The following is a 24,766-nucleotide window of genomic DNA, read 5'->3' on the forward strand; positions in this document are numbered from 1 at the left end:
AAATGAAAAGTAACAAAAGGAAATGTTCATTTTTCTGTTTCATAGGGTGATCAAGGAAACATTGGCCCAAGGGTAAGCACCATTAATAGTTATTAACGTTTCTGAAGTCTCTGAGATTTGATTATGATAACAGAAAAAGAAAAAAGAATAGATTATAACTGGATCATCATCATTCTTCCCTTCAAACTTATATTGTAAGAAAAAAATTGGTGGAAAATAAGAATATGTTATTTAGGTTCATCAGTTCTCATCCCTCCATCCTTAAATTTGTGAAGCTGCATTTTGTTCATATTAACCTCTTGCTACCCATACCTTTCTCTCCTCACCCTCTGTTGCCTGATGACAGCTGGTTTAGACTGTAAATTCTTTAGGAGGGGGCAAGGCCTGCCTTTGTGAGGGATTTCTGAAACTCTTGGGATGGAAATACAGTGCCTTAATTATTTTGTATATATTATAAACTGCACAGCCTAAACTGAAACAAGCCAAGAAACAAGGAGTCCCATGTCATAAAGGCAACTGACAGTTGACTTGTGCAAGCACTGTAGAAATAAGAGGCTTTCTTTACTGAGGTTTTTTTGTCATTAAGATCCTTAAAGAACACTTATAGTGGAGTCATAGTTCATTATTTTGTTCAGGCTGTTCAACAGTTTTATCCAAAGTAATTTAAAACAGTTCACTGAGAGGCTGCTGGTTCTATCCTGTTTCGATAACCTTCTAATATACAAATAAGGTCATCAATACTCATAATTACACAAAACAACTTAGACATACCAGACTACCATAATGGATTCATTCATCACATTGGACCTTATAAGCTTCTCAGCAGTCTTAATATCTGCTTCAAGAGCATCCAGTCTCTTTGAAATAATCAAAATGGCACTGGTTGTTAACCAACATTCAATCCAAATTGCGCCAAATTATAAAGAGTAAATTACAAACAGGTGTACTCAACTTGTTACTCTTCAAACTTAGAGGTACATGAGTTTAAAGAGGACAACTAGCACTAATTCATTGAAGATGCAATGACTGTGTACACATTAATGCTTTAAAACATCCTATTTTCTCAACTTTACTGCATATTAACAATTGCAAGAAATTATTGACTTAATTCTCTGGCTTTGGGTTCTACATTAGAACTATGACTGCACTACAAGTGTTCTTTACGGATCTTAATTCAGCAAAGAAAGCCTCTTATTTCTACTGTGCTTTCATAAGTCAGCTATCAGTTGCCTTTATGAGATGAGACTCCTTGTTTCTTGGTTTGTTCATATTAAACTGAAACAAGAATCAGTTGGATAAAATGTTAAAAGGCAACAAAACAACATATAGTAACCAGAGAAGTGACTGTGAACTTGTTTAATCTTTTCTTGATCTTTATCCATAGAATTGCCTCATTTAACTATAAAAGTAAGAATTTAATCAAGTTTTGTTGAAGAGGTTACAATCTAGCATATGGATATCTTACTTTCAGTGACTCATTCTCATTGGGCTTAATTTTACAGAGTGGGACTGAATCCAGTACAAACAATATGCATACCCACATGAGACCGTACAAACAATATGCATACCCACATGAGACTGAGCTAAAAATGATCCACTTTTGTTTGTAGGCAAAAAATAGTTCTTTTCTTTTCCATCTTCTCCCCATGCCCAGATTGGTAAACAGTTTTATCAAGTGTCTTATTTGTATCTATGTAGGTAATTGAGCATTGAAATAAAATATTTCCTCATAATAAGAAAGAGGTATCCTGGAAATTATTTTGAATTAAAAAAAAAATCTTAACAGCAGTGAAGTTACAGATCAGCAGTAGGATGATAAATAAGACCAGAACCTCTATCTTAACAGGTTGCTTCTTTGCCATCTAAAAGCTATTGTGTGGCAACGTGCAATGGATTCAGCAGTGTTAGCAAGCCTGCTGGCCAACGCTTTAGGCAGAATTGTAAGGATTTGGGGTTTCATTTTTAAAATAAAAGAGAGGCCCTTTCCGCACGGGCCATTTACAGCGGCCCAGGGACGGCAAAAATGCCGCCCCTGGGCAGCTGTTCTCACAGGCAGCGCTGCTGCAATGCAGCAGTGCCGTCCTGTGCAGCCCCAAGCGGCATGAAGGCGCCACTTTTCACCTCCCTTCCCAAGGGAGGTTTTGGGAAAGCGCCGCCTTCCCATTGGCCCGTCCCCCCCACTCACCTTGTCCTCCAGCGTCGATCTGGAGGGCTGCTGAGACCCGCCCACGCTGCCCTCTGACCCCTGGAGGTCGGAGGGCAGCATGGGCGGGTCCCTGAAGCCCTCCAGACTGACGCTGGAGGACCAGGTGAGTGGGGGGGACGCAGAAGAGGCGGCTCCATGCGGAGCTGCCTCTTCTGTGCTGGCCTCTGCAGGGGCCGCTCGCATGCTCCCATGCGAACGACCCCCTCCCCTCCACTGGCATAATTTCTGCCGGTGGAGAGGCGCCCTTTCCTCTGTGCGGAAAGGGCCAGAGTTTCAAACCTTCAAAGATGTTTGCAAGAAAATGGGGAGAAGGAGATAAAAAAGTTCAAATTCAAAATTGCTTTTGAAGTTTATGGTTTTGTATTAAAAACTGTGTTAAGTTAATAATTCTGTGTATATGCTAAACTGGGTGGATACCAACTGGAGGAATCTGGAATCTTGCATATTTCTGGATTTCCCAGTAATATGCTAGCCCTCACACAGGGAGTAATTCAGAAGGAACTGGGTCCACATACATTGTGATTAACATAAAATATTTAAATATTACATGCTGTTGCTCTGAATTCATTCCAGCATCTTTTTACTATATAATTCAAAACATTATACATTAAATCCTTTTCAGTAAAGAAACTATGCCTTCTCCATTGTCTCTAATTTTGAGGAAATGGGGAATTAGTTTGCCAGGTTGTACAACAAGCTCACAGGTGACTTTAAAATATGTTCTGAGTGGGAATTATTTCCTTACACTATCAGAAGAGCTGAACTACTTACGATATATTGCACCATTTTACTGCCCAAATTATATCTGTGAGCACCTCATAAAAGAGGATTTGGAAACTTCTGTCTGACACGTACTATGATCTTCAAACTAGTCGCATAGAAAACTTTGTGGTAGTTTATGAAGAAAACCAAATCAATTTAAAATCATGAATCAAGATTGTACCTGGAAAAACATTAGCAAAAAGTAGTTTAGTGGCTGTTGGTGCTAGATCCAACATTGTGCCTAAAGGAGCACCATAGTCATGCATTAAACATAAACCATTCTAAGATAATTTATTCAAAAACTGTCTTATGTTTTAACAGAAAGGAAAACATGTGCAAGCAGTTCACAGATGTTACCAGTTACACATAAAAATACCCTGCATTTAGAAGTGTTCATGTTATGAAATATGTTCATGCCCCAGTGTTCTTAGGAAAAGCCTAGCTGTGGCCTCTCAGCAGGACTGTGAAATAATCAGATTATGGTGCTAACAGTTTGGTTCTCTCTCTTATATACAAGTACAAAATAAAATGTTTCTTGATGTTTAGAACATTGCCTTGGCTTTTCAATCCTTCTGTTCTCTCATATACATTTTCTGGGACATTCTTTCCTATGTCACCATCTGGCCTGAGTTATTCTTTTTCCTTGCTTGGGCAGTGCCTTTTCTTTAGCCTAGTAGTAGACCTGATTTCCTAAAATTACTTTGTGGCTGTACATGGAAGGATGCATTGTTGTGGATTTCACTCTCTGGTGACAATAACAGGAGAATAATTAGTGACTGTTAATGACTCCAAAAAAGAACCATTGCTTTAAAGGATTCAGTTTTCTGAGAGAGTAGTTCTACTGAATTAAACGCTTTTCTTTTATGCATCATGAACTATTCTAACTTCTGCAGAACTTTACTATTTCACTGGTGGATTTGGTCTCTGTGACAAATCTTCTCTTATAGAAAAGCACTCAGGCTATATTTTATCCTCGGCATGTCATTGTTAACAGATTTCCCCAAATTTCCTTCTTCAGATTGAAAGTCAGAACAATCACAGTTGTATCAGATATGTCATACATGCAGTTGGAATGACCTAGCACAAAAGTTCCAGCATGTGATTTGCAAAAAAATAAAATAAAAATGAGTTTATGACTTGCCATGAGGGCAAGTGTGGTGGGCAAAAAGAAGTCTATGCTTTTAACATAAATGAGGGACATAAAGGAGTCCTGCTTGGTCATGCCATGAGTCCATTCTGTTGAGCATCTTTTGGCCATCAGTGGCAAGCCAAATGCTTTTTGGAAGGCCTCACAAGCTGGGTATGAATGCGAGAGCACTCCTCCAGTACCTCTATCCCTCCCACAACTGCCCCTAAACATGGAATTTGGAGTTTTAATGCTGAAACTAGATAAGGCTTTTTATGGAACAGAATTCTGGGTTGAAACATTCATCATTTACAGTGAAGTTTTCTGTGGAGAAAAGTTTACATTATTTTATGGAACTCTGTCAACTGTCAGCATTCATTTTGTACCTAACTGCAGGTTTTACTGAGTTTGAAAAAAGATATCTGTATATAAAAAATTTGAGGAACTGAGACCGACTGCATAATAAATATACTATGCATAACTTTTTTGACAGTTGCTGCAGTAAGTGTTTTGTTTTAAGTACATTAAATCACTTCTGACTTACAGAAAAATAAGTAACAGTAAAACTGTGCAATATGGATATAAAGTCCATCAATAGTTAGTTTCTTCTTAATAAGGCACTAAGTGAAATTGAAATGAATGTAAATGCTAATTACAGGGAATCGAGATATTTCTGTGGGATTCCTTTTGTCTAACTATCACTATAATGTCACTTGTAGCTGATAGCCAAGTATTTCCAAAAGTCAGCAATATATTTGACCTTGACTGTGATTATGATTCACCATTTCAATATAACAGATGAATAGAATATAAATATTTAAAATGTCAAAATAAATGGAGCCATTAGCGTGATTGTATCAGCACTGTTGCTCAAACCAAGATTCAAACCAGCTGAGGCCATTTCTGCACGGCCATAGCAGCAGCTTCCCACCGGCTTAAACAAAGCCGGTGGAGCTTCGGGACTGCTCGCACGGCTCGTACGGGCAGTCCCGACGCTGACGCTGCCCACAGGGGCAGCTCCATATGGAGCAGCCTAGGGTGCAAAGACACACCCATGCTGCCGTCCAACCCCTGGAGAGTCCAGAGCTGCACAGGAAGGAAAGGTAAGTGCCTTGCAAACACTGGAGAGGCCAAAAGTGGCACCCTAACGCCAGTGTGGTTCGCACTGCCCCAGTGGGAAGATACCGCTTTTGAAAAACCTCACTCAATGAGCAAGGTTCAAAAGCGGCATCTTTGCACTGCTTGGGGGGTGCGAGCATGTCAGCTGTGTGAACAGCACCCTAGGGACAGCGTTTTCACTGTCCCTAGGGCACTGTTGTTTGGCTGTGTGGAAACAAGCTGAGAGAAAAGAGCTTGTTACAAGGCTTTTGTCAGAAATGATAGAAGTAATGTGCAAGAGACCACCAATTAGGGATGTAGGGTTGCCAGATCCAGGTTAGGAAACTCCTGAAGATTTGGAGTGTGGAGCCTGGGAAGGACAGGGACCTAAGCAGGGTACAATGCTATAGAATCCACCCTCCAGAGCATCCATTTTCTCCAAGAGAACTGATCTCAGTAGTCTGGAGATAAACTGTAGTCTGGAGATAAGCTGTAATTCCAGGAGATCCCCAGGTCCCACTTGGAAGCTGGAATCTGTAGACTCAAGATTCTACTCCTTTGGCAACCGACTTCTAAAGGACATTTCCAGTGCATGTTTACTCAGAAGTAAGTCCCATTTTATTCAATGGGGCTTATTCCAAGGTAAATGTTCTGAGCATTATGTCCTTGGCCCTTTCCACATGGGCCAAATGAAGCTTCCCAGGGATGGCAAAAACACCGTCCCTGGGAGAGCGTTCGCATGGCCAGCGTTGCTGCATCACAGCAGCGCCGTCCTGCCTTTCCCCAGGCGGTGTGAAGCCAGTTTTCAGAAAACTGCCACCCCTTTTCCTGTTGCTCCCACTCACCTGCCTCTCCAGTGTCGCTCCAGAGGACTGCAGGGACCCGCCCACGCTGTCCTCCGACCTCCAGGGGTCGGAGGGCAGCGTGGGCAGGTCCCTGCAGCCCTCCCGAGCGACACTGGAGAGGCAGGTGAGTGGGGGAGGGTGACTGAGAGGCAGGTCCGTGTGGAGCCGCCTCTCTGGCTAGGGAGGGAGCCAGGACTGCTTGTGCGAGCAGTCCCCACACCTCCACCAAAATAAATTATGCTGGTGGAAAAGCACTGCCACCACCGTGCGGAAAGGGCCCTTGATTACTTAAGGGGATATCTATTTGTTTCCAACTATTTGCTTCCAACTAGATTGTCCTGGCTCATCCCCAGCTTGATATTTCTACTAAATATTTTATCTTTTATCCCTTTTAATGTGTGCTACTACTCTGACATTGCTGGTAGTTATATGAAACCAGATATGCAGTAGTGGGAGGTTAGTCTATCCTTCAGCTGAGATTTGATTAATTCATCTAAACAAATAGTTCTACATTCAGTTTAAGGTTCCTTACCTCAGAACAGCAGTTAGATGAAGAGACTGGAAAACATCTGTGTGAGATATGCTAAATGCAGTTTGGGAATCACCAGACCTCCTCAATCAAATCCATGTAAGCAGCTGGCCATCTTTCCAAATGTCATAGAGCAAACTATTCCATCCCTTTTCAAACCTGAAGAGTGATGTGCCTGGTTCCACTTCCATGCATCTTGTCCACATTTCTCATCAACTTGTTTCTATGGCAGTGGTAAATTATGGATTCCAGCTTTGAGAGAACTGTAGGATTTGTTGCATGTAGATATTTCTATCACATTCATTTTTCTTTTCATCCATGAAGATGCAAAAAACATCTGCAATCACATAGTGTAAACTGCATACTTTATTCAATACATTAAAAAAACAAGTTTATTGGGCAGTCAAAAATTATTTTTATCTGAAAGAGTTGTCTGTTAAGGCAGCCAAGCTAAAATTTCTTTCTATATAAACCATATATACAGAGTAACTCAGGTTAGACATTATTTTAGAGCTTAATGTACTTTGATATAATTGAGATTCACTGTGATCTTGGTGTGCTGCCCTATGAATAATTCCACAAATTGAAAGCTTTGTTAGCTTAAACCTCAATATGATAGTCATTAGACTAGTCAAAATTGTATTTAATGTTTTATTCATTTAATATACTTTTATACTATATTGCCAACACAGTTTTTGAGACTTATGTAATTGAAAAGCATTAAAATAACATGGTCAGTAAAACATTAAAAAAAATGAACCAATACAGTAAAACAGCAGTATAAGAATACACACCAACTGCAAACTGCAACTGCAACAGCAGCACTTATAAAAGAATAAGAGCGCTATGCAAGAAAAATCGGCAATCTCAGAATATCTGCTTGAAAACAAAAGGGAAAGGGAAAATTTTAACTTGGTGCTGAACAGTCATAAAATCTGGAGCCAGACAGGAAGATACTGAGAAGGTATTCTGTCAGCAAAACACTTAGTGGCCATTCATGTTATCTCTGAAAGTATGGGGAGATAGAGTAGAAACGCCACTTTGGGGCATTTGACCTCAAGCTAAATTTATCTGACATGAAGAAAACTGATGCTTTGTACATACATATTCCAAGACACCCTGATTACTATAAAAGTATAAACACTGAACTTTTCAGATTCAACATCTCTAATCAAAATGTGAACCAGAAATGTACCCTTCTCCCAAGAAAACATTCTCCAGACAAGAGCAGCCAGATGAAATTTGGCTGAGGAGTCTTCCAAAAGAAGGTTTACCAGTGATACAAGAATTTTGCTATCAAATTATGACACTTGAAGTAAAATTACATTGTTGTCCTTTTAAGAATGCAAACACTATGAAATAATTGAATTAATAAGAATGGCTAGTTTGTTTTTGCAGCTGTGAACTGAATGTTTACTTAATGTAGAAATGTTCAGTCTCATGCCACCCAATATGCCATCTAGTGAATAATGTATTTTAAAGCAATTTTTGTTTACCGTTTATTGGCTACTTTTCCCAAAATACCAGTTCTTAACTCAGTACTGGGATCCCTGTGTTATTTAATGCTGAATTAAATTTTAAAATTTACTCTGTCATCATAACATTTGTCTTGACCTCTTTATCTTTCCTGCCACACACTGACTAGATGGCTTTTCCTCGCCTCAGTCATGGATTTCTCTCTGATCAGCATATTTTTAGCCGACGAATTCTTAAGGTAGAATTGCTTTTAGACCTGTGGTTTGCTGTGTTTTCTTGTGAGATTTTCTCTTTTTTTACTGTTCTAATTAATGTTCTAATAATGTCTCTTTCATTGCTGTCATTTTATTCTCCTGTTTTTTCACTTTTACATTCTAATAATACCTCTTAACAATTGTAAGTAATAAAGTTGACCATGTAACAGGACTACTAGAATCAGAATTATTTATTTATTCAGTAGTTTGCCATTAAACTACAATAAAGTAAAAACAAAATATAATATTGGCAACTATCACACTTTACCATTTTAAACAATTGTCCTGCTGACCTTGAACTTATGGCTTATTGTAATCATGTTGAGAAAATACTTCATTTGTTTCCACCAAAGTGAATGTTATTTGCCATGAACACAGTTTAGCCTCAATGAATGTCTCAATAATATGAAATCCTTTTGGCCACTGGCCAAAATTGTTTATATGATGGTTGGAGACAGCACTGCAGTTGCATAGCCTCCAAAGACTTTCAGGTAGCACAAGGAGCAATTAAAGATCAAAAAAACCTGGCCACCTGGAAAGCAGTCCATAGGGCAGAACCCTGCTGCACATTCCCGGCTTGAAAGCCTGGATGGAAGTCTATTAAAGCTGACTCCATGCCCGGCAATGCCCACCACATGCACTAAAGTCTGCACCAGCGTAGCTTTGTGGCAGCGCCCACTTCTTGATTTGGCCACTGCAGAGCTGTGGGGCACCCAGACACTGGCTTCTCCTGTATCTTTTTCCCCAACATCAAATTTTGCCCCCTCCTTGAAAATGGGCAGGAAATGAAAGCTGAGGGCAGCTATCCCACTGGGACAGGCAACCCTAGGCCCATAAATCCCTAAGGCCGTTTCCGCACGGGCGGAATATGGCGGCCTGGGGACAGCAAAAACGCCATCCCCAGGCTGCCATTCGCACAGGGGACACAGCTGCATCGCAGCCGCGCCGCCCTCGCGCCGCCCAATCGGCGCAAAGCCAGCGTTTCCCCAGTGCGCTTAGAAGCGTACTTGTTGGGGAAACGCCGCCTTGAAAATGCCTTCAAGATGCCTTCAAGACGCCTCCCCCCCCCACTCCCTCCCGGCACTTACCTTGTCCCTGGGCCTCCGGCGCGTCGCCGAGGCCTGGGGACACGCCCCCCTGCCCTGTGCCGCTGGAGCAGGCGTGTAGGGCCGGGGGGATGTGTCCCCAGGCCTCGGCGACGTGCCAGAGGCCCGGGGACACGCCGGGTCGGCCGGGCGCCAGCGCTCCACGGCGCCGGCGTCCCGGCTCTTTCCAGGACTGTCCATGCGGAGAGTCCCAGCGTCGTTGGGTCAGCGCAAAATGCGCCGACCTAGCCGCTTTCGCCTCCTTGTGGAAACGGCCTCAGAGACTTTATTTATTTATTTATTTATTTATTTATTTTTATTTATTTATTTATTAAACTTATAGGCCGCCTCATCCCCGAAGGGCTCGAGGCGGCTCACAACATGGCTATTCCAATGAGCAGCAATCAACAAATCAATTCAACAATCAACGAATCAGCGCATAAAAACTTAATCTCTTAAAACCTATGCAGCAATAGATTACATAACCAAATATTTTAAAACAAAGATTATATATGTCTCCTTTGCAACTGCAGTTATTGTATCAAACCCTTTGAGCTTTGCAGGATAAAAAGTCCAATCCAATCCAAAAACCTTTATTAGGCATAAAAGATAAAAAGTAAAAAATATACTTTTCAATTAATGTAAATATAGTTGAATTATATAAATAACCCAAGACACTGCATTTGAAATCCTAAATCCTATTTCTGGTCATGACTTCACATCATCAGGGCTTCGCTTTCTGTAATAAACCTTAGAGAGAGAAAACATAGAAATGTAATGATCCTATCTTATTTCCCAACAATTTCCCAGCAATTAGATTCTGAAAATTAAAATTTGAAAATTGATCAAGATCTTGGTTTTTGGCCTATTTGATAGATCCATGTTGGAAAGTGGCTGTGATCTTGTAATGTTTTATTTTCAGAATCCTTACGGCTTTAGTATGCCTACCACAAATAATAATGATAACTGCAAAACCTTTAATAGATTAATAGGAACCAGTTCTGTCTTAGATTCGGTTATTCAGCATAGAACTCAGTAAAGAGATTTTCTGAACTGGAACTTTCCAAGGATGTTAAGCCTGGGCCCATAAAGTTAAGTTCTTGATTTATAGTAGGATGACATTAAATACAAGTCTGTCATTGTGAATATACTGTCCAGATGTTATAAAGAATTTTATGGTCCAGTCTTGGGTGGGGGAGGTGGTTAATGTCATCTCCATGTGCTGAAATAGCCCCACCTTAGATGCTTGAGTTCTTATTTTTCACAGCAGATTATCATCCAGGTTAAAATAATGATAATTGGTAGCCAGTGTCATTCAAATTATATATCTCAGAGATGTGGTTTCAGTCTTCTGCTAGCCTTCCTTTTAGCTGTATTATCAACAGAATAGATGTATCGGCAGAATAGATGTAATGATGGCCATTGTAGACATGCTGTGGGCAGGATTGAGATAAAAAGCATTCAATTTTTTAAAAGTAATGAATAGTGATATTTTAGAATTTTAATTTCTGCTTATGGAATAGTTGTCCATACTATGTTGGAATCTGCTTTGGAATTTTCAAATTGCTTTGCCATTTGAGGACTGGAATTTGAGAAAGAAAACAACAAAATAAAAAATCTGTTCTGAGCCAACACACACAGTTGGCTGCACATTTGTCTGGATTGTATCTATTGTATACATTATGGGCTGAATCAAGTGTGGCAGTGCTGATGGGTGCAGGTTTTCCTGACTTTCCCTTCCCCCCACCAGTTATTTCTGAATGCAGGAAAGTTTATTTCTTGGGTCATGGGATCAGTGTGGAATAATAACAGCATAGGTCAGGAAGCTGTAGTGGGAAGGAAGGAGTAAAATTGCCCTTTCCTGCCTGTTCTGTGAAGAGAGCTTCACTAACAAGAGGAGGAGGAGGAGGAGGAGGAGGAGGAGGAGGAGGAGGAGGAGGAGGAGGAGGAGGAGGAGGAGGAGGAGGAGGAGAAAGTGATTTTGTCATCTTCCCTCTTCCCACTACAGTTTTCCAACCCATATGGCTATTACGCCACATAGATCCTGGGACCCAGGAATAAACTTTCCTGGGATTGGAAATGCGTGCTGAGGAGAGGGAAAAATTAGGAAGATCAGTGATTCTTTCATTACCCTTCCATAGGATTCAATCCCATGAGAGTGGTTAGTATGAATCGGTCATTATAGTTGTCTTAATTTATCTTTATTTTCTCTTGACTTCAATAGTAACCCGCTGTGAGCGTGATATGAGATCTACGCTAACAATTCAATTCTGTGTGTATTCTTGCTATAACATCTAGCCCCTTTTCATTTTAAAACAGTACTTTGTATTTTCTGCACACATTGCATTAAAATTTTATTAATATTTCAGCAGACTACTACCTGTCTTGACCTTACAAAGTTTAAATAGCCATAAAGGCACATAAGCAGCAACCTTCTTAAAACTGAACAGGTCTCAATTTGATTAGCATTCAGGGACAAAATCATTTTGAAACCTTAAGTACATAGCCTTAAGAAAGTTTAAAAGGTAAAGGTAGTCCCCCATGCAAACTCTGGGTTATTACTGACCCATGGTGACAGCACATCCCTACATTTACTATACAAATATTGCTTATGGGGTAAAGGCCTTCCCCAGTCATCTACACTTTGTTTTCAGCAAGCTGAGTGCACATTTTACAAACTTTGGAAGAATGGAAGGCTGAGTCAGCCTTCAGTCAACTACCTGAAACCAACTTCCATCAGGATCAAACTCAGGTTGTGAGCAGAGCTTTTGACTGCAGTACTGCAGCTTACCACTCTCTGGTATGTGTTTCCTTAAGAAAGACTGAATTTTAATACAACAAATAAATAAACAGGTCTTACAGATGCAAGAATTCACTGAGATGCATGTTAAAATAAATGAATGTGCTTATTGAGGCTCAACAATTTTGGATATTTGGAACTTCACTAAATGTATTCAGATAAAGTATCCAGTTTTACAAATGTCAAAGTTTGCCTATTCATTGAATTGATTCTGTATTACCTTTTAGTCTCTTGAGGTGGGTTTCTGTTTAATCTGGAAGTATGGATCAGAAGTTCTGTAAATTTGGACAGTAGTTCTGTTCCGTTCTGTGCTTTCTCATACTACTGCTGTGGAATTTAAAAGAACCTGAATCCTTCTGCATTTCTTTTACCTGCTTCTCATTGAAAGAGGGAATACTTTTAACTGTCTTGTGGTAGTTTTGTGGACCTGAAGCATTACAGTCCAGTGTTTGGGGACACTGTCATAGAGTACACTCTGCCTGACCACTTTAAAGCATGCCTGTACACAAATTGGGTACTGATGAGTTAAAAATGCTAACAATAATTAAGTCCAAATAATTAAGTCAGATAATTAAGTCCAAAATAATAAAAACATATTCTCAGTGAGATTTCATACTATGAAAATATGGGTCAATTTTCACCCTAAATTATTATTCTCATAACACTTATATTCCCTTGCCATGTCTTCTGGTATTTCCTTCATTGTGCTGAAAAGAGTGTTTGCAGCTATAGCTTATAATCGGTGACTTCATTTTTTACAATATAATATTTTGTCTAAACTTCTTATAGGGGGATCAAGGTAAAGATGGCGCTGCTGGCCCACCAGGTCCTCCTGGACAGCCAGGTGCAAGAGGGCCCCCTGGAGACACAGGAAAAGATGGCCCAAGGGGACCCCAAGGCCTCCCCGTAAGAAGCAGTTAATAGCAAAAGGAGCTATAGTAGACTAATATGCATGCATTGGTAGGGGAAGTATTCTCCTCATGATGCATTTCAGCAAATAATCCTAAGAGTGCTCTGTTTTCTAATTGGAAGAATAACAGATTAATGGTTATTAACTACTGAACAGATATGATTGAGTTGGGGTATTTCATCTACATTTCTTTTAGGAGATCAAGATGAAGGTAGTGCTGGTGGCTCACCTGTGTTAGTACTAACTTTAAGTATAAAGATGATATAGTTCAGTAGCTTCATATGTTGAAACTAGTTAATGAATTAACACTAATCTACATCCACAGTCACTGCAATGTTTTAAAAGATTCTTAAAGTTTCAGTTCATCCTTGTTGAGTTTTAGGTTTTAAAGGAGGCTTCTGGAAAACAGATTTTAGAAATTTATTCCTTGTTCTTGATTAAATAATTGAATGTATATTTTTCTAGGGTGAGAAAGGAGAATCTGGAGAAGCAGGTATCAAGGTCAGTATACAGTCCTTGATACTAGTAAATTTACACATAGTAAGCATGGGATGATTGCCTATCCTAGCTCAGATGTGTGTATCATTTCTGCTTTGGTTTTGCTCTGTGACCTGTTTGCTTATAATAACTGTTGGTTTCATTGCCTATGGTTTCATTTGTTATTCCACAAAGTATACTACTACCATATGTGCTAAGATAAAATTGGATGGCATAATTTTCCAGGACCTAAAACAGTCTGCTTCAAGGAGTTGGCTTTCCACTGCAACATTAGATTCTCTGTCTTTAAACTATGAATCTTTTCTCAAACTCTTCCATGTCCTCCTCCATCTAGAGTTGCTGATATGGTGATGACCCCCAGGTATAATTGTTGATGGTCAGCCATCTGGCTACCACCCAAGATGTATTGGCCAGTTGTCTGGAGGCCATGGCAAAGTAGTTGAGATAGAGGCAGCTGAAACTGAATCCATCAAAGATGGAGGTCATGTGACTGGGTTGGGAAAATCTGGGATCGAGATGCCAGCTCCCCACCCTTGATAGGCTGCAATTAATACCTGCACTGACCACCAATTGTCTGGGGGTGATCCTGGATGCTTCCTTATCAGTGGAGGCACAGTTCACAATAAGTTCCATTGTGGAACTTTTCTCTCTTCACCAGGTAAAGCAACTGGCCCCCTATCTGTCTCATCCTGATCTGGCTACAGCAACCCATGCAATGGTCACCTTTAGGTTTAGACTACTGTAACTTGCTTCAAACAGGAATAACCTTGAGACTTTTTCAGAAAGTCCATTTCATCAGATGTGGCAGCCCCCAAGCACAGTCCCGAAACCTTAGCAAACAACTACAAGTCTCCAGTTCTCCATAATGGCCTGGCTAAGTATTTGTATGTGCCAGCCGAGTCCCAGGCAGAAGAATTTGTGCTCCATGTACTTAGAAAAATGTACAGTTGTATTAAATCTGTTTATCCTGGGCCAGTTTCAGTGATTACTACAGACAGATGCTGTTAAAGCTAATTCTATTTACTAGTTCAATAAAACATATTTTAATTCTTTATGTATGAGCAATGGTCCATATAATTCCATAACTCACTTATGGATATATATTTTGTAGAATGTCTCAGTGCTGATTTTAAATACAGTAAGATCTTGCATTTATGTACTTTTGATCTCCTTCGCATTGAGTGTACATTCCCTTCAGGTTAGATTCTCAGTTATTGAACCCATTTTCCTGCCTTTTCAACTCACTGCGCTTTCCAATCAGAGAATCCCCACTGTTTCTGAAAGCTCTCAAAGTGTGACTTTTTATCTCCCTTCATAGGGAAAGCAAAGGAGATTGATACACATTAGGCTTTCTTCAGGCTTTCTTGTTCCTCCCTACTTTCCCCTCCCACACCACAGTAGTTCCTCCCGCTCTGTGAACTACTATTTCAGAACAATCTGAAAGACTGCTTGTTAAAATGTTTCAGTGAAAAGGCATGAAATTGACCAGGTCTAGCAAAGTAATACTAGACCAAAGACAGCAACCAAAAAAAAAAAGTGGCAGGCAACCTCCCAAGTGGAGATTACACAGGGTCCAGTGTCTCTTGTTAATCTTGTTAAATGTTTCTATGTGGTCATTTCTATCAAACTACTATTGTTGTTTATAAAGCATTGTGGGGCCATAATACAATGCCCATATAATAATTCTTGAAGTTTTTAATCTGTAATCTTGAAGTGATAACGAAATACTTGTACCAATAACCACAAAGAAGCTTCACTCGCACTCACATACAGCCAATAACATAAGAGCTGCTTGTCCACGGTGGAATTGCAGCTCATTATGAAGTTGTATGAATGTACAACATAGAGAAAGCTGAACATATGGGCTTTAATTAAATTAGTCTGCACCACACTATGTAGTGCTGAAGAACCATACTGCAGAGGAATGGTTCTTGCACCACTAATTGTTTGTGGCACCAGTTTAATTCACATTTGGTATGTTTCCTGAAGCTTCCTGCTTTTGAAAGCAGTTGTTCTCCAGTGTTGCAGCTCATAGTTATCCATTCAGAGATTGTGTTCTTCATGTTATTGATTGATTGAAAATGTGTCAGGATGTCAAGAGAATTTAAAAGTTTTGTATAATTCATTGTGAGTGACTTTTAAGTATGGGGGACTCTCAGACTGGCTCAAATTAGTTTGATCAGCTAATCACACCTCATACTGGTGACACTGGGAATACCAGAAACCATATTTGAGAGCTACATAATGCACTATATTAGTATAACTTGGTGAAACTAAGCACAATCAGCACAATCCAAAAGGGGGCAGCAAGTGCTGCGGAGGTGGCATGGCCAGGATGCCAGTATAAATGCCACTTGCCCCCTAGTCAAGGAGTGGCATGGGAGCGCAATACAGGGGTGCTGGTGCAGCCATTGTGGCATCACACCTCTGGTGCAAGGCTGGTGTTATTTGGCTCCCTGTGCTCTTTCGTTCCAGGAACACCTACTTTTCCCTGTAGTTACCCCAGCAGAAATTGTGGTGCAGTTCATAGAGCTATAGTAATGGACTGTGGGAAAGGCTCCCTACCAGCACACTTCTGCCTCCAGTCTGCTCTGGAAGCTAACCAAGCAGCCATGCAATGGAATAACAGCAGAAGTCAGCCCAGCTCCCTGAGCAGCAGCCAATAGCAAGGCCTCTCCCCCTTTATAAACACCTTTCCAGATTTCCTCCCGGATTGTGGGGGAGGGGGGGAGGCCAAGGCCAGCAACACATGACTGTCACTGCAGGTTTGTGGAATGACCTTTTGCTCTGCCATCCTAGAGCTGGCTGTTGCTGTGCCATCCCCAGCCATGATGCTGCTGTCTCCCCTTCCCCCACTTCTCAACTACACAGCTTGTGTTTCATTTTTTAAAAAATACAAAATTACCAACGAAAAGATAATAGGACATTAATTCCTAGAAATATTTCAAAATGTGGTGATTTTTATGGGTATCACTGCATCCACGAGACGAACTAAAAATGTCAATTTGTAATGGTTCCTCCCAGATTAGCATAGTTTTGAATGTTAAGAAAATATTAAACGGTTTTATATTTTCCTGCATGTTTGTACAATAGACACACATTAATTCTGCAACAGAAGCGTACCTAAATGTATTATGGCCCCATCCAAAGGGGAGAGGCCAAATCCACCGATGGAAGGAATGTGAGGCTGTGCAGGGGGCTGCCACAGCCCTCCACAGTGGTGGGATATGGCGTTGGACACCGTGACTGTATCCCTGCCCACCCCCCTGCTGCCGCTGTAGTCTGGAGTAGTCTGGGAGGAGCTGGCGCTAGTTAACTCCCACCTGGCCATTGCCACAGTTGTGCCAGGGCTTAGGACTTATACCACCTTTTCAGTGGTGTTAGACCATTAAGCCCAATGGTGGCTTCCCAGTGGCAGGGAGGCTTTTTTGCATTTTAAACCTCCCTGGGAAGCATCCTTGGGAGTGGCAGGCTGGTGTGCTGCAGCTAGGCATCTGGCCCATTGGATGGGTCTGCCTGAGAAGTTACAAATTCACACAGTCTGTAAACTGGAAATATTATATGTACAATGAAAAAGCAGGAAGCATGTAACTCCCACTCTGTGATTTTCATCTATATTTGCAGGAATAATAACTTCACTTCTATGATTCTTCCACCTTTTTTTAGATAGAAGGATCACTACATTTGCATTTGTGATATGTGAATGTGCGTGAGAGCCACACACACAAAATTACAAAACACCAAAATTGGCACACCTTGTGCTTGAATTATTTCATGTATACAGATACTCTTTCTCAGAGAGAAGGAAACAGTTCAGTTGAAATGTATCAGGTACAAGGCATAGCAACTGTGGGAGTATCATCCTAAGCACAGTTATACGATTTGAAGTGCATTGAAGTAAATTGGTGTGTGCATGTGTTAAGTGCTGTCAAGTCACTCCCAACTTATGGCAGTCCTATGAATTAATGACCTCCAAAATGTCTTATCGTTAACAGCCATGCTCCAGTTTCCTGTTTAGGATAAAATTGCAAACCCATAAATACACATATTTTGTAGCACCTTTTTGAAGTCTGTTTCCATGAAGTAAACTATGTCTGATCTGGACCATAGTTACTTATGGGCCCTGTTTCCCAGCAATCATTTGCAAGACTACGGCAAAGGGGGGGAAATCCACAGCCATTCTCACATGAGTCATTTCTACAAACTACTTATTATATCCATGGATATACTGGATGAAATATTTATCTTTCCTCGTTATTGTGTCCCCAGGACTATTCCACATGAAGTGGTTTGCTGAAATATGGCATGGCTCTCCAAGAAGTGAATCTCAGTGCCAAATTTCCCCAAGGCAGCTGAGTGTGTACAGATGCATGTGTGGTTTGTTGGACTGTGTTAGCTAGTTAAAGATCTTACTGCCTTAATGGACCTTATAAAGGCCACCAAGTATTTGTGGCCAAGATGGAAGGCACTGTATGACTAACACACACTACTCTCTTAGAACCACACACAACATATGGCTTCAAGATTTCATAAACACATTACATTTTATTACTTTTCACTGACAGGAGCAATGTCTCCTTGATTTTGATACATTGAAGAAGAGAAGAAGAAGAAGAGTTTGGGCTTTATATCCCCTCTTACTCTCCTGTAAGGAGACTCAAAGGGGCTTACAAGCTCCTTTTCCTTGCTGTCCCCACAACAGACACCTTGTGAGGTAGGCGGGGCTAAAGAACTGTGACTATTTTAAGGTGACCTAGCAGGAGTGTAGGAGTGGGAAAACAAATTTGGATAAGAATCCACCGCTCATGTGGAAGAGTAGGGAATCAAACCCAGTTCTCCAGATTAGAGTCTATCTCTTAACCACTATCCCACATTGGCTCTTGCAAACCAAGCAGCACTGACCTAACTGATCAGGTATTTAACTCTTGTTTTAGTGATTTAAAAAATCTGTAGAAGTCTGCCCCAAATTCTAACTTAGAACTAGTTCTACTCGTTCGGCTTTTGGGGAGTGTTGGCTTGCAGATTGCCTAGCTGAGCTCTCACCATTGTCCTTAGCTAATATAATGCACTTTTGTATGTCAATGTCACCAATGTATATTCTGTTTCATCAGGGTCATGCTGGAATCCCAGGGGAACCAGGGATTCAAGGGCTAAAGGTAAACTTTTAATTTTTATTGTGTCTGTATTTTTTTTAACATTCTGCAAAGCACTACGGCGGAATCAGTCAAATATTTTTAATCAATGAATTAAAAACAGAAATTTATTAGGATACAAACAATTCAAAAAACAAAAGCAAGAAGATCCCCACAAAATTGTGTTTGGCTTATTTATAGTATTCAGTAGAGATTCTAAATACATTCTAAATACAATACTGATAATCTAGAACTGATTGTTTACAGCTATTAAAATGTAACTTTTAAGCATTTAAGATACTGCATTGTGATTTGTGCTACTTTCAGGGAGAACAAGGAAATGTTGGGCCTAAGGGAGAAAAAGGTACAGATGGACTTCCAGGGCCACGGGTAAGCATCTATGGAACACAGTGTTCTGATCAGTAAAAGGAGCTGTGAGTTTTTCTTGAACCTCTTTTCCTGAACCTTTTCCAACTGCTATAGGGAGAACAAGGAAGTATTGGTCCCAAGGGAGAGAAAGGCATAGATGGGCTTCTAGGACCTCAAGTAAGTATCTTAAAGACTAATATTAAGAGTCGAAGTACTTCTCAAGATACTAAAGGATTTCTTTGGACCTTGCTTCTTTAACCTCTTTCAACTATCACAGGGAAAACAAGGAAGTGTTGGCCCAAAGGGGGAGAAAGGTGTAGATGGGCTTCCAGGCCTACAGGTACGTATCACGCTTACTAGTACTAACAGTAGTAAAATCCTTGCTTGGGAAATTTCTTCGAATTTCTTCCATTAAACTTCTTTTAACTGCTGTAGGGAGAACAAGGAACTGTTGGGCCAAAGGGAGAGAAAGGCATAGATGGGCATCCAGGGCCACAGGTAGGTATCCTGCTCACCAGTAGTGAGAGTAATGAAACCCCTGCTTAAAAACTTTCCTTGAACTTTTTTCATTAAACGTCTTTTGCTACAGGGTGAACATGGAAGCATTGGCCCAAAGGGGGAAAGAGGCATAGATGGGCTTCCAGGGCCACAGGTGGGTAATGTGAGATAGTACTCACTAGTACTAACAATGGTGAAATCCCTGCTTAGGACCTTTCTTTGAACTTCTCTCATTTAACTTCTTTTAACTGCTATAGGGAGAACAAGGAGGTATTGGGTCAAAGGGGGAGAAAGGCATGGATGGGCTTCCAGGGGCACAGGTAGGTACATACTCACTAGTGCCAAGAGCAGTAAAATCCTTGCTTAGGAATTTTCCTTGAATTTCTTTCATTAAATGTGCAGGCAACTGAATCCACCTAATTTCCAGACTCTTTTTATCTTTCCCCTTTTCTTTCTTGTTTTTCTACTATCCCACTGAATGTCAGTGGGGACAAAGTTACAAGGCAAAGAATCTGAGTGAAATGTATACTAGTTTTACAGCCCCATCCAAAGGTAGGGGCTGAATCTTCTTGTGGGAGCAGCACTGCACTACACCAATGAATTTGCCGTCCTTGGGTCTGTTGCCCTGGTGGAGAGACAAGTTCACTGGTGTGTGGCTGCTGTGCTGCTCCCCAGTGGTGGGACACTGTGCCACATGCCTCGGCAGCATCCCAGGGCCTTTGCCACCACTGCCGCCAGCATAGCAGGGATAGGCCGGGGTAGGAGCTGACATTAGTCAGCTTCCTCCCATCTATTGCCCACGTTATGCCAGCAACCAGGGTTCGGACTTACGCCACCAAAAAGGTGGCATCAGTCCCTTCAGCCCAATGGGGGCTTCTCGGCAGCAAGGAAACTTTTTCATTTTTTGAGCCTACCCATGCCATCGGGAAACCTCCATGGGAGCAGTGGCCCAGTGCAGCTGCAGCACCTCAGACAGGCGGACAGCCTCTTGAACGGGGCTGACCATCTTATTTGCCTCATGATTACCATAAGCCATAGAACTGGGGGGGTGGGGGGGGACCAGTGTCCCACCTTCCTCAGTCTGGTATTTGCTAATAATTCCTTGCAATCCATCTTGCTTAAAAGGTAAGTGAGCTTCTGAGCATGTGCAGAATTATTTCACTCACTAATTAATAGCCACTGCTAGTTGATTGTCCTCATCTTCTCCAACATCTGGCATGAAGCTTAAAGGATGAAGAAAGCCTAATGCTTATATATAAAACTTCTCACAATAAGAAAGATGTACAGTGAAGAAGACCAAAAGACTATCAGGACCTAATATCAAGGCAGCCATCTTTCATGACAGGCAGAGCTGTAGCGAGGGGGAACTGCACCCGGGGCATGCGTGTGCCCTGTGCCACTGCCATGCCTCCACCCCCGCCATGCCCTGGAATGCTCCCGCCATGCCCCAAAACAACTTCACCCGCACTGACCCGCACCTGGTGCGCCATCCCCCTGTCCCTTTGGCGCTACGCCATTGATTACAGGAAAAAGTAGTCCTCTCTGAGGATTCTAAATCAATTTGAGCCAAGAATGAAATCACATTGCAGAATAAAGAAAATATACCTGTGGGTGCTTAGAGTGCCTTTTCGTCACTACAGTGTAACCACTCACACCTACTGATATAGTGGAATGAATTTCTAGCTTGGAAAGAGTGAATGTCTGGCACATGTAGGTATGGCATTTTGGGATAGAGCTGGAAAGATTGGGTTTTGGAGAGACTTTCAGTGGGATATAATACCATTGAGTCCATTCTCAAAGCAGCCATTTTTGCTAGGGGGACCAAAGATCAGTTGTAATTCCAGGGGATCTTTTGGTCCCACCTGGAGGCTGGCAACTCTAAATATTCTCAAGGGAAGCTCACAGTGCCACATAAGACCAGGGGAGCAGCAGGCCTTGGTGGATGTGCTGCTGCAACAGGTAAGGACAGCATCATCTAACACCATGTCATCTGCTGGGAACTCAAACTGTACAATCTTCATCTAGAAACTGTTTTGAAAATGTTGGGTTTTTTGTTTTCAGAAAGGATGGAACACTAGTTTTTCAGAGGATATTAATCTGGATTATACTTTGCATTTGTTTTTGGATTCTTGGTTCCCTCGTGTTTTATGCATTGAATGAATTTGGTTTATCAAATTTTATTATCATACTGCTTTGAGTTCACAGTATAGCAGTGTATTAATGTTTTATGTATTCACTCGTAGTGTTTTACAAGACTTGTATACAACAACAACAAGCCTTAATTGGCATACAAAACAGGACAAAATTTTAAAGTAAAACAAGATTTAAAAACACAGTTAAAATTACTAATTTCCAGTATAAAATTTGCAACAGTCTCACAAACGAGAACATCAGAGCTGTTCAGGAGGTTGGGTATCTTGTAACACCCAAGACTTATATACCTTTGTACAGATTACGACAAATATTAAAACAATTAAACCATGAAATCATAAAGCATCATGAAATCATGAGCAGCAGCACAAGCAGCAGCATAAAATGTTTCACATCTCACAATCCAATATCAAATAAAAAAGTGTCATCATAGCCAGCCCCTATGAGGAACCAAAAAAGGAGAAGCAGACATCAGATAGCAGTGAGTTTCACAACATTAGGGCAACTGTTAAAAAGGCTGTCTCTGTGACAACCTTGTTTTCTACCTGGCAGATCATGGATTATGAGAAGATTCATAAAGATGTAGGTCTCAAGGGAGGGGCAAACCATCCACACCTAGGAGATTGGTCAGTAGTACATGACATGGATTCAAACCGAGTTCTGCTCAAATGCAACCAGAGTTATGGCCAAGCAACAAAGGAGTATGTTGCTAGGGTGAGACCATGTGTCGCTTCATCAGAACCCCTGTATGGTTGGGAGCACTGGCCAGGGCAGCTCACCTTCTGTCCACCAGCTGAGAATAAGGAGCTAAGGGTCTGTCAGTCAGTTCACTATTGGCAGACAGTTCAATCCTGTTGGTTAGAAGACTTTTCAAGTACAATGTGGGGAAACTGGCAGTGTACTGGGATTGTTATCACTCACCCAGCATACATCAAAGAGCCAGATAACTGTCCTCCATTCCCCCTGTCCCACAGACTTGAATCCATGGCATCTGCTTGGGATACAGAAGTTGTCAAAGACTTTTAACATGTGGCCCAAGTGTTTGTAGTGCTCTGGGCAAGGACTCTGCCACCCAGTTCAGTCAGAAAAGCATTAGAACTGAAGAATGAACCTTTGAGGGAAAATACAAATTTAACTGTTTTTAGTCAGTTTTACCATTTGCATATTGAATACAGTAAACCACACAATAGCTAGCACTTTAGAATTTTAACTTTCCAGTTACTCAAAGTGTTTCTGATACATGCTGTTAACAGTTGCGCTTTGCATTGCAAATCTCTTCCTTGCAGAGCATCTACTTATAGGGACGCTATGAAAGCTTTTAAACATAAATATTATAAATCAGACCCACTCACCATCCCCATAGTTTGCTTTACTGTGGGAGCGCTGTCCCTGAGTTATCTGCAGGATAACCCCCAAAGTGGACATTAGCCCTGTTTTTATCCTAGAATAACTGTTGCTTCTTCTAGAGTATTATTCCAGGATACATTGTAATGAAGGGGCCCTATTCCACGCTTTATGTCTGCTCTCCCTCCCCCTTCTGGACTCCAGGGTGTAAACCATTGCTTTGCTTGCAAATACTTGGAGAAAGGGACATTGTTAGTGTGATATTGGCATGGTTTTCAGAATGATGCATTTCTAATTCTACATTGATGGCTTCATATTCTATGCAATATAAGCAATGAAATCTCAGCATGTCCATGAATTACACCATGAGTCCAGCTTCATAACTGAACTGACAGATTAGCATGCCAGAAAACTGAACACTGTTTCACTATGCTAGCCTCCCTGTATTCTTTGTTAATTTTCTCCAGTGAAAGAGAAAGTGGAGATTGTGGTAGGTGAATAGGGGAGCAGCAAGACAGATTCCTTGAACCAGTATTCAGTTCACTGGCATGCTTGTTAGTGACTTCATGTAATGAAAACAAAAATCCGGGTGTGAATACTCATTCACTTTTACATCTGTCTTCACACTAAGAGTGACATTTTGTTACTGATTCAATTGCTGCCCATGACCTTTAGCCAAGAAATCAGCAAATTATAGCGAAAAAGGGGAAATAGCTTTGTTTATGCAAAGCAATTTAACCAAGTTGCCATTTTTTAAATCAGCATTAGTCTGTGCTTCATGAAATTTGCATCCAACCATAAATCATAAATTTTAGTGGACCATGGTTTTTTTATGCATGAGAATGTTCTCAAGAGCTCTCCTTTCAAAATGCGATGATAATCTTGATTTGTAATGTTAACGTGCCAGGCTGTTGTTGGGTGGTTGGCTTTTGGGGAGGTTGTTTGTTTGGTTTTGATATTTGTCATAATAATTTCATAATAGTTTAAAAGTGTCTTGGCTTTTTAGCAATGGGTTGTTTGTAATGTTAGAAGGGTTCCAACTGTCTGCAGGAGATTTTAGTGCCTTCTATCTGATTTGGCTGGTGTAGCTAAATTGTTTTAAGTCTTTGAAACTGCTGCTATTGTGTTGTGCACATCAAGACACATTGAATATTGATATTACTGTCACTGAATTAATACTTTAAAATAATAAATACTGTTTGGTTTTAGGGTGAACCTGGTGAAATGGGAGCAGATGGACACATTGGGCCAAGAGTATGGATTTCTTTAATTCTTTAACTTGCTGAAGTTGATACTCAGTCATTAAGCAACATTATTAGTTTAATGTCATTGGGATGGTACTGAGAGCCATATAAAATTGACAGCCATGTTAAAATTCAGTAGAAGAGTGTTTAGTGAGAATCTGTTTTCTTTTTAACTTTTGTTTGTGGATATACAGTTGGGGATGGATACTAGTGATGGCTCTTTGACAGGCTGTTGAGATACCTTAGTGGCAGTTTGTGTGACTGATCTTTACCTTTCATACTGAGGTGGTTTCAGTTGGTTGAACACCAAGAATTCCCAGGGAGCAATTCTATTCCTTATACTTTTCAATCTCTATATAAAGCCCTTAGGACAAATCACTCCTAGCTTTGGAGTTGGTTGTTCATCAATATGCTGATGATTCTCAGCTGTATATATCCT

At 40.9% G+C, this 24,766-nt stretch overlaps 1 protein-coding gene across 14 annotated transcripts in view; it reads left to right on the forward strand.

Moving 5' to 3' along the window:
• COL23A1 (collagen type XXIII alpha 1 chain) overlaps nt 1–24,766 on the forward strand; it is a 415,005-nt gene that overhangs the window by 352,670 nt on the left and 37,569 nt on the right. For 6 of the 14 annotated variants that reach the window (XM_048491177.1, XM_048491173.1, XM_048491176.1 and 3 more), the window contains 10 exons: nt 46–72; nt 12,971–13,087; nt 13,557–13,592; nt 18,701–18,745; nt 19,049–19,111; nt 19,205–19,267; nt 19,368–19,430; nt 19,526–19,588; nt 19,680–19,742; nt 24,293–24,337. In XM_048491177.1, the coding sequence (XP_048347134.1) occupies nt 46–72; nt 12,971–13,087; nt 13,557–13,592; nt 18,701–18,745; nt 19,049–19,111; nt 19,205–19,267; nt 19,368–19,430; nt 19,526–19,588; nt 19,680–19,742; nt 24,293–24,337 (585 nt within the window). The remainder of the gene's footprint in view (nt 1–45; nt 73–12,970; nt 13,088–13,556; nt 13,593–18,700; nt 18,746–19,048; nt 19,112–19,204; nt 19,268–19,367; nt 19,431–19,525; nt 19,589–19,679; nt 19,743–24,292; nt 24,338–24,766) is intronic. The other 8 variants (XM_048491181.1, XM_048491183.1, XM_048491182.1 and 5 more) reach the window with 5 other exon arrangements.

This window comes from Sphaerodactylus townsendi, linkage group LG03, assembly GCF_021028975.2.
Source record: "Sphaerodactylus townsendi isolate TG3544 linkage group LG03, MPM_Stown_v2.3, whole genome shotgun sequence".
In the NCBI taxonomy this organism is placed as follows: Eukaryota; Metazoa; Chordata; class Lepidosauria; order Squamata; family Sphaerodactylidae; genus Sphaerodactylus; species Sphaerodactylus townsendi.